At 38.8% G+C, this 10,795-nt stretch overlaps 1 protein-coding gene across 1 annotated transcript in view; it reads left to right on the top strand.

Annotated features, from left to right (window-relative positions):
* Positions 1 to 5,267, top strand: part of POU4F1 (POU class 4 homeobox 1) — an 11,845-nt gene extending 6,578 nt beyond the window's left edge. Inside the window, exon 3 of the mRNA XM_069062663.1 lies at positions 5,141 to 5,267. Within this exon, the coding sequence (XP_068918764.1) occupies positions 5,141 to 5,267 (127 nt within the window). The remainder of the gene's footprint in view (positions 1 to 5,140) is intronic.
* Positions 5,268 to 10,795: the final 5,528 nt, after the last annotated feature.

The raw sequence follows: 10,795 nt of genomic DNA, 5'->3' as shown, positions 1-10,795 counted from the left end.
GGGGGGAGGAGGCTAGGTTGGGAGGACTGTATGGGAAGGGAGGGGAAATTGACTTGTTCTTGACCAGAGACACTTATAAAAATATCCTGGGGACCAAGGAACAATGTACAAAAACCAACCAACCACCAAAAAACAAACAAACAAAAAAAAACAAAAAAAAAATCTATAGAAATAAAGAAATACTATAAGCAAAAGCAAACGCTTTAGAAATCTAACTCCGGGGATCCTTCCTCTGCGGCTTGATTTCCCTCCCCCAAAGGAAGAGAGTTAATACCGCCACCACAACTACTACCACCGCCCAAATCATAAACACACACATATGCACACAGATGAACTAAATCACAAATTTAAGGAAAAATAATCAGAAGGTGAAACTTGGTGTCTGTGCTAATGCTAATTATTTGGGGTTTTGATTTTATTTTTCTAAGTTTCACCTCCACCCCACCCATTTTGGTTTTGATTCAATGAAATCCTTTTCATGAGGCTTCAGTGATGGTGGTTCTCTGTACCGTGGGTATTTGGGTGGGTCAAGGGCCCTTTGGATGCTACTGCATGGTTATAGAGGGTGACGGTTTTCAGGTGGCTCAGCCTAACCTTGCCAGGTTCTGACTTGGCAAGGGCCGGCCTTGGCAGGGGTTGAATAGAGCTGTTCTGGTGAGATGGGACTCCAGGTCATCTCGTGGAGACTAAGAGGCAGAGAGTATTGGGTCTCAAACACAGATTTTACTCTGGGGGAAAAAAGTTTAAAAAAAATTCCTTCTGCCCTCACATTTAAGATCTAGGAAACAAACCATTTCTTAATAGTTTTCTCTAAGCGAAAGTTACCTCATTGTTGTCCCCTTTTTTCTTTTGTGGGTGTGGTTTGTTTTAAAATATATCTATATATTTATATATTTTTTCTAGCTGTTCAAATATACAGATTGCAACTGTTAGCGGTAGAGGATGACAGAGATGCCCTGCCCACTTTGAGGCCGAGGGACAAGATGCACTCCGATCCTGTAGGTCCCCTTTCCAATTTGCTCGAGAGGTTGAAGAGGATATTGCAATGTTAAAAGTTCCTGATTTCCAGCTATAGGACAGGACATAGTTATTATGAAAGCAACGAAATCAACAATTGAAAGAGGCAATATTTGATGTGGCTGGTTTGTTTCAGAGGGATCTGCATGTTGTTGGGGAGGGGAGGGAAACAATAATTGGATTTCCTTTGGAAAAAAATCGTTTATTGTCGGTAATAAACGTTGGGTAGTGGAAACTTTTTTTATTTGCACTATCAGTCTCCCGAATGAAAAAGAAAAATATGTATAGCATTTCACAGTAATAATGAAGGTACATGGTGAAACTCGGATGGAAAAATTAAGACAGAGAGAGTTAAAGGTGGTTAATTAAATGCCAGCTTTGTAAAGGCACAAGATGCTCTTTGAATCTCCTGATATGTTGGTGTATAGCCATCCTTTACCAAGGATAAAGAATTTCTAAAAACAGAACAAATAAGGGGGAGGGGGTGAGAGAGAACCTGCCATTTAACAAGACTGAAATCATGCACGACCTGAAAGGCACAGAAAGAGCCGTGATTAGGTCTCACTCTGATTACTTATTATTTATTTATTTATTTATTTTGTGTATCATTGTTTGCAGCGCAAACATTCTATGCATTTGAAACTGAGCACTAAATAGACTAGCTTCTGGTAGATCTTTTCGTGGGTGGTGTGATTTCACAGTTTTGCTGCCTGTTTTCACTGAAAACACAACATTCTTGTCACATTCTTGTACTTAGAAAAGAAAAAGGAAGATTATTGTAAATATTTTCTTTAATGCACAAAAAAAGAGAATACAAATTGCAACCACGTGTAGCTCCTGAAATGTCTCACTGATTTATCTACCTGTCCATGTATGTTTGCTGAGCTTTCTCCTTGGTTGTGTCTTTCCTATATTCCTTTTTATTTCTATCAGAAATATTTCTGTAAGCCAAAATACAACAGGGAGATGTGTCCCAGCACACTTACAAATAAAACACAATTGAAAACAGAACAGTTTTATTATTATTGGCTGCATTTTTGTTTCTGATGCAGGGCTGATAAAGTCCAGGTAGAGCCGTTCAACAAATGAGACTTAATTCAACCAAAAAGAGAAAGAAAAAATGAAAGGGGGAAAGGAAAAGAAGGGGGAGGGAAGTGGTGAAAAGATGTATTTTTCTGCCGAATCAGAATTCATTACTTTGAGATAGCTCTTATGTGAAAAGCGGTGCTCTGAATAAAATGAACTATATATTAGCTGCCTGTGTTTCTTGAAGTTTATTTTACCTGCAGAAAATCTTAATTCAATCTACCAATCAAATTGCCTCACTCTCTTTAGTGTTCTGGAAGGCAATATTCACCTGTGAAGTCAGTGTTATGCTTTGATGGTTTGAGGTTTTATATGTTATTTTGGCCTAATTGCACTTCTGATAATGATGTAACTAAATGCTTTATTTTTATTTGGGGGCTAGCAAATATAAAAACCATTAACTGCTCTGTCCTGATACGTTGTAAGACACAATTGTTCATTTGGAAACGTACAGTATGCCACCTACTGCTTCAAGTGATCCAAGACCCTCTGTCTATTTTCTGATGACCTGTGACTAGATCAGATGCCAAATGTACAAAAGTTTCTTAATAGCTGGGATTATTTCTTCTGGAGACATCCTACTTTAGCCAAATCTTTTTAATTTCACCGGTAAATCTGTGAACCAAGACACTTACTTGATGTTCAGAAAAGAATAATACATCAAAAAAAAAAAAAAAAGCTGTGATTTTAAACAATTGTTAATGTTTAAAAAAAAAGCACTAAAGGTATTTTTAAAATAGATCTCTTCCATCAGAAATTGACTTGTTTCTGTTGTTATTGACTTGAAATGTCATCAGAGTTTTTAATAAATGCATTTGTAAAAATATTATTTTATAGAAAAAAGTATGATGGGATTTCATTTTTGGAGAGCCAGGAATGAACAAATAAAAAAGAATTACAAAGGCTGTTTTTTAAATCTGCCCAAAACTGGAATGTTGCAGGCAAACACATTTGTATTATACAATAATGAACAATGTATGTATTGAAAACTTAAGACTCTGTTTTGTATTAAGTAAATCCTTACCAATTATGAAGAAAATACTATGTTAATAAATCAAAATGAAAATATATGATTTGCAGAGTTTCCTATTTTATGTAGTAGGAAACTATGCAAAACATGAATGCTTTGCTTTCTATTAAATGGATGAGTATTTAATGGAAGACTTAAGTTCTTTATTAATATCTCTAATAGGCAATCCTTTGGGGATATGTGTGCTTGTATACACATAAAACTATATGTTACAGGAAAGTGTACAGTGATTTGTCACACTGTAGTAGCTTTGCTTTTCCATGTTTGCAGTTCTAAAAGAGGTTGAAGAGAGGAAGTTTATTCAACTTGAAATCATGGTCCAGTGACTGTGAAAGATTGTAAATAGATGTCTCACAGTCTCTGTAAGAGTGACCCTGAGTAAGCCACAATGACAGGAGAGAAATAGACAAGTGAATTAAAATGAACACCTGATCCTCTCAGGAACTCCAGGATTTGGTGAAGTAAGAAAGGAAAAAGAAAAAGAGTAGGCACCAACTTTGACATAGACTTTATTTTCACTTCCACCCTTTCTTCTTGTTCTCCTTCCTATAGTTTGGTTGTAGGGCGTCTGTCCTTTTCCCCAGCTAGGATCTAAACTGAAGTCCCTCTGACTCAAACTGACTTGTGGAATGTCTGTTTAACACTTGTTCTCTAAATGTTTTCAACTTGGATTATAACGTCACAAAATGAATGCTAAAACCCTTTGCTATGATAGTATTGATTTCCCCCCTCTCATGTGATATTAAGCCTAATTCGGTCTTTTTTTCTCTCAATAAGTTAACTTTCTCGAAGCAGGAGAAAGGAATGTTTAAATAGAAGAGATTTATGTCATGGTGGGCTATCCTCCTCTTCCTCTCAAACCCCATCCTTTCTTTTCCTTTCTTCCCCTTGTAAAACAGATTTGTTGAAAGGTAATTTTTTCTTCCGTGGGGCTGATCTCCAAGCTAATTCGTCTCGTTTGTCGTGTGCATAATTACGTGGGTTTTCTCTCCCCAGCTCATTTCAACATCTCCAGTATAGTTGGCTGGGAAAAGGTGTTTTTATTTAATACGATTATACTATTCACATTGTTATCGCCATAGTATTATTATCACGAGGAAACCCTGCTGTATTTGCTTGATGTTTCGAAGGAGACAAGCTTAATTGATTTTTTAAAAAATAGCAACCGAATTCTGATTCTCGTGGGGATCTCTTCCCACCTGCGAGATAAGTCTATTCTCAATAATTATGTTATTTAATATTTGATAAAATATTCACTCTTGCTGCCGTCTAGGCCCGTTTCACGCGCTCAGTATTTATAAATGGGACTCGCTCCAAAAGAGAGCTCCACTCCTGGAGAGCCCGTATCTAACCACGTGCCCTACAAAAGGATCGCTGCAAATACAATTACAGTGCGGCCTTTAATAATTCATGGCCTGAGATCCTGAAAATTAATAAAATGAACTATAACAAGAGACTAATTAAAAACTTTCCTAATTGTTGTCAAGTCAGCTTGATGGGAGGTGGACAGCAAACCCACCTCCCTTCCCTCGCCAAAAAATTCTGTTGGAGAAAGGAAGACAAGGCTCTGGGAGGCACGAGGTTGGGGCTGGAGAGAGTGCATTTCCTTTGAAAACCTCTAAAATGTATCCTTTGAAAATGTGCAGAGAAAGCACCTCTAATTCCCAGAGTTATTTTTGAGGTGGTCTCTGTGAACCACTGTGGAAGGACAGTCCTTCCCCCTGCTTCCACCCCCACCTCCCACAACTAATAGGAATGTGACAGTCAAGTTCTCAAGTTCTAAGTTGCTTAATTAAAAAACTCTCTGATTATCAGCCTGGGATTGGGGGGAGTAGTTTGGCTTTTTTTTTCCCCCGTGGGGTGGTGTTGGTGTTTGTTTCGTTTCTGCCCTTGTAAAACGCACAGCTGACGGGGTCATCTAATTTCCACCCAAGAACACACACTCTAAAACGAAGTACCTTTCCGGCTCCTCTCCAGAAATCTCCCTTAAGAATCATTTGCCCACAGAGAAAGGACTTTTCACCCTGCTGTCCATTCTTGGTCACAGTGTCCTTGGACTCGTCGGTCTCTCCCACTTCTCCAAGGTAGCGCCGAGGAGCCTGAGCTTCGTTTTCTTCCTCTTAGTTCTTTGTGAGCAGGTCCTGGAGGGGAGGGGGAGAGGGCAACGTCTTACTGCATGCAGTATCTTCTTGGAGGTTTTTTCCTGGGAGTCTACAGACCTAAGACCAAGCCCTAAAGGCTTTCGGCTCGTGACAGCAGCGGCGGAACTTGAATTGGCTCAAGCCGGCTGCCACTCCAACGTGGCTTGGGAGAAGCAGGTGTGAATCGCAAGGCGCGGGGCGCTAGGCGAGATGCCCTGGCTAAGCCCGCTGGGTCTCGGACCCCTCTCTGTCTCAGTAGCTGCCCGAGAGCGTTTGCTAAGGCGCTGAAATAGCAGAGAACCTGTGGAGAACCCGAATGGGTTAATCGCTACCAATGACCCGATTTCCCGGATCGGTGCATGCGGTGGCTGATTTGTGAGAAATGAAATATCAGTGCCCTGGACTTAGAGGGGTAATGATCGATCCCGTTCAGGGGAGATAGTGCAAAGGTAAAGTCAGTCCTCGGAGCGTGCCAGGCTGCTGCCATCTACGGCACATGCGCGGCGTGCACCTTCCGTCTCCTGGTCAAGGTAGTCCCCCGTACACCTCCCGGACACTTCTGGCTTTTTAAGGTGGAGGGTGTTTGAAACGAGGCTCCTCTCGTTTCCCCTGACCCTCTCCAAGTCCTTCTGTTAACATCAGAGTCCATCCCCCGAGAAAAACGAATCGGATATTTTCTTATTGACGATAAATATGATCATCCCCCTTCCCCGTTAGCAAGTTAACAGAAGACCCCCACCCCCACCCCTCGCCCGTCCGCCCCTGACACCGCCTCCAAACTTCCACAGACACAATCCATTTAAAGACAAGAAAGACGCAGGTGATAGAAATCAAAATCTTGTGGGTTGTTTTAGTTGTTGCTTTTGCTATAGTGGCTGTTATTGTTGATATGTGTGTGTGTGTGTGTGTGTATGTTTGTGTGTGTGCGCGCCCGCGCGCCCGCACGCTTGCGTGAGTGCGTGTGTTTAAGGTTGAAACCGCGGGGCCAAGTTTGGAAAGTTTTATCTTGTCCGTGAATAAAGTACTTAGATTGGGGGCAGAGGGTTGTGCAAGGAAGTGTAAAACAGAAGCCCTGGTATAGACGAGACACTAACGGAGTCATTGTGCAAGGGCCTGCTCTGGTCACAGAACTGAGATAAAAACCTTGTATCTTAAAAAGTTATCTAAGAGAAGTAGGCAAATCTAAGATCAGGAAACCCATCCATTGGCTCCTGATAAGGCAAAGAGACTTCCGTAACCAACCTGGAGTGATTTGAATGTCCGTGATGGGATGGGGTGGAGAATGGGTCTTGGATTCAGAGGAAAGTCTTTTTTTTTTTTTTCTATGCCCTTTATTTTTAGGTTTTGTTTCCTTTAGATAGTGGCACTTTGACACAACGTTTAATCTTTCATGGTGGGGGGGTGGGGAGGAGAGGGGAAAAGAGAGGGAGAGAGAGAGAGAGAGAGAGAGAGAGAGATTTTTTAAGGTCATTTTGTAAACCAGTTTACAAACAAAAGTTTGTTTGGTAACTCTAATTATCACACTAAATCTCCGCCTGGCTTCAGTTCAGCATAATGTATACAAACTTTTGTACACATGGATCAGAATAAAACAAAGTGTTGACAATATCCAGCCGTGGAAATTCACTTACACCAGAGTTTTTTTTTTTTCACTGAAGTGTTGACAATAAACATTTAATGAAGGCAGAGACTTGAATGTCTCCAGACAGTGTCAGAATACTTTAAACAGACCATTAGCATGGCTTCTTGTACTTCAAACACAGCACACTATACCATAACATTATAAAAAATACAAAGTATGAAACAAATAATCTGTTTATACAGAGATATCTTAAGTGGTTTGCACTAGTTCTGACATCTCCTGTACTTAGAAAGAGAAACTTACTCATTTCAGATTACTCGCGCTTAAAAATGTTAAATACAGTTAATGCAATATTAATCGCCCTTTGGTGATATAAAATGCAATATTTTCAGGCAGCTATCGAGCTTTTCTAGAGGAAGAGCTGATGAAAAGAGTCACAGCTGAATAGTGGAGAGAAAAAAGCTCTGTATTTATTGCTTTTGTTTGGCTTTTGGCTACAGAGACAGGAACATTCTAATGGGGTAAGGACATTTATTTTATCTGCAATCTATTGCTGCTAGAGCAGGAGTGGCAGATGGGGTTTGGTGCTATATTCACAGAGTAATTTAGAGCAAATCCTAATAACTAATAATGATTTATGTTAATTCCGATCACTTATGTGACTTTATTAAAGCAGTGTGATAAAACAAGAAAAAGGGAGAGAGACAAGAAGCTGCGAGACTGAGGTGTAAATCCAATTGTCCTATACTTTGAGAAATCTTAAGTGGGCGTTATGAATTATAAGGGAGAATGCAGACTTTTTTTCCCCTTAAAAGCAGGTAGGAATAACTTGAAATAGGAAATCGGAGGGTCGTTGTGTCCCCCCTTCTCTCCAACCTTGGAGTTTCCTGAAAATGGATGTAAATACCGCGGACTGTGAAACCTTAAAAGATGAGTAACTTTCATCTGTATTTAAGAGAAATCAGATTTTCATTATTTCAGTTGCTTGTATCCAACCAAGCAGTATTTGCAGTGAGCTTCATTGTGTGTGTGTGTGTGTGTGTGTGTGTGTGTGTATTTTCTTCCCCATAAAGTGTAATAATAGCCAGAGGTTTCATATGAACTCTAAGTTTTCTCTGAAAAACACAGGAGCATTTCCCCAAAACTTTCATAGCGTTATATTCAAAAGTTTTCTTACTGGGTACTTAAATGTATTTTCTCTTCTTCACCTGCAATTTCTGCCTGAAGACAATTCCTCTCTCAAGTTTTTTGTTTGCTTGCTTAAAATTATTATTATTTTCCTGCCTAAAGGTTTGTAGGAACTGCATATATAAATGAGTCGCCTAAAATGCCTTACTCCTTTTACATCTCCTTATAAAGGTAACAATGACTCAAACTACACCAGGATTACTAGTATTTCTGAAAAAAGAAAGGATTTAGAGCAGAGTAATTTTCTAATTCGGTGTAGTTTAGTGGATAGGCTGGGCTAGGTTAATCTTGTCTAGGCTAGAACCGGATTGTGCGACTCCATAGTATATTGAAAGGGAGGGTGATCTTTGCTTTTGACCATTTATTTTTTCCGTTACCTTGATGCGTTTTTTTTGCCTCAGGGCTATACAGTTCGAAAGTAAGGCAACATCAAAGCTCCTTATTAATACAGTTTTCGTGAAATCAGAGGAATCTACCTTAAAGGTTTAATCAGGCGGAACATCATTTATTTGCTAAGCAAACAGTCGGAATAAAGTTCAAAAGATGGAGAGCAGGTTACTCGCAGCAGACTAAAGAGAGAGGAAGGTGGGACCTCGATTTTAAGCTTCAATCAAAACGCTGAAATGGATTAAATAAGCCTTAAGTGGGGTGCAAGCTTTGATTTTTAAATCATCACGCTAATCTCCAAAGAACAGATAGGAATGACATACAAACGGGATGTTTTCTCCGCCTTTCAGAATTACTGTCTACAAGTTTCGATTTTTTTTCCCCAGGACTTTTTCAAAACTTTAGTCTTCAAAACTATTTATAGTAGAGTTACCTCTTCTGCAAAAGCTAGTGATGTATTTGGCGTCTAAAAACTGGTGTTTTGGGGGAGGAGGGGGTGTTATTTCTTTATCTTTTCTTAGGAGTTTCTATTGTAAAAAACAAACAAACAAACACGTTTTGAAGTAAAAAAAAACGACTCTTCAGGATCAAAGTCGGGTTTTTAAAAAATGTTTTGCAATGCTTCTATCTGCAACTGTACCAGCTGGTTGATGCTTTACAGAAAGTCTAACTTCCTCTGTTGCTTTTCTTGGTTCTAGAGGACTTTAAGCAAGATAAAGCACGAAACTCAGGTTCACAATTCACTCCTGGCATTTACTAGCCGTTGGTATGGGAGCTTGTATTTCTGTATGTACATGCATATACGTATACAAACATATGTAAGCACATTTTTGATGAGTGTAACTGAGCCCTTTTTAAAAACTTTATTTGGGCTCTGCCCCTGTGTTTCTCAGCACTAGGAGCAACTCCCTTAAAATTGAAGAGTGATGCATTATTGAAAGACTATATCAAACAGCTCTGGGGTGCAGCCTTTTCTATGTTGGACTCTAGATGAAGTCTGACTGTCTGACTGCACATAAGCCTCTAATATGTTAATGGCCGTAGGGGATGCCTAAGGTACCATCTCAAGCTGCTTCGCACACCATATGTCAGGCCGTTAGCCACATGGATCTATTAATCAAAAAGGGGGAGAGAGGGAGGGAGGGACGGAGAAGGAGAGGGAGAGAGAGAGAGAGAGAGAGAGAGAGAGAGAGCTTTTAATACCTCACCCTTCGAATTTCTTTCTTTCATTAAAAATGCGAAGATATAAAAACCATAGATTTTAAAACCCTAGACAAACAATTCTGTCAAGTTAAATACTCTTTTTATACATTTCCACATAATGAAGATACAATTTTATCTCTAGTTCTTTTAAAGAAAAGCAAGGAATTTTACTTCCAAGGGTCTCTATTAGTGTTTCTTTATTGTTGAACTTTTATATGAAAGATTATCTTTGTGCCAAAAGCAAGTGCATGTGTGATGTACATGGTGTTTGTATGTGTATGTGTTTGGGGTGGGTGACAATTTGGGAGAACCAATTTTCAAGGGAAGAAATGGGGAAAGAAGAATTGCAAGAATTGTGGTGTGTAAAGGAAAGAGAATTCTCAAGGTCTTGCAAGAAATACCCTAGCCTCAGATCCTTCCTTTAGTGTGTGTGTGTGTGTGTGTGTGTGTGTGTGTGTGTATGACACTATGGTTTTCATCACTTCCAGGTCCTCAGATAATTTTATATCTTTCTCCTTTAAATTGACTCTGTGATAAAGAAAACATAGAATCCAAAGAATAACAAAATGCATTGAATTCACTTGGGATAGCATATATACCACTTGCTCTGTAAAGGAAATACTTTATTCTGAAAGGAGAGAACATCTCTTGCCCCTGAATGATTAACATAGTTTTTAAAGGTACAACTCTATCTGTTGAGTTTTAGGAGCATGAATAGTTAGAAAGCTTGAACAACCTCAAGTTATTTGAAGTTAATTATACATTCAATATGGAAGCAGGGGCAAAATACTTTCTTGAAATGGTAAATATGCTTAAAATTATAGGCATACAAATTCAGAGGACCCAAATGTATACATGTATATAGAGGATCTCAGAAAATATATATAAAATTGAATCACACATGGATATATAATCACAAACTAGAAAAATAGAGAATAAGAATAGAGAAAATTTAACATCACAAGTAAATTGAGGATGAAAGGAAAAATAATAATTTCCTTTTTGGCTTTTAATGTTTAAAATTTACATTTTATAGATGATTTATAAAGGATTATTTGGAGCATAACCATGAAAGTGTCTTAAAAGATTAAGTTATAAGAAAGATACACAGAAATAGTTTACATGATATAGAACAAATAAAAGTTTAAAGGCTCTTGTTAT

This window comes from Petaurus breviceps, unplaced genomic scaffold (genome assembly GCF_028583685.1).
Source record: "Petaurus breviceps papuanus isolate PSGF00001 unplaced genomic scaffold, PetGlider_PUasm1.0 90491, whole genome shotgun sequence".
Taxonomy (NCBI): Eukaryota; Metazoa; Chordata; class Mammalia; order Diprotodontia; family Petauridae; genus Petaurus; species Petaurus breviceps.
The sequence above is the reverse complement of the archived record's forward strand: the minus strand, read 5'-3'. Positions and strand labels throughout refer to the sequence as shown.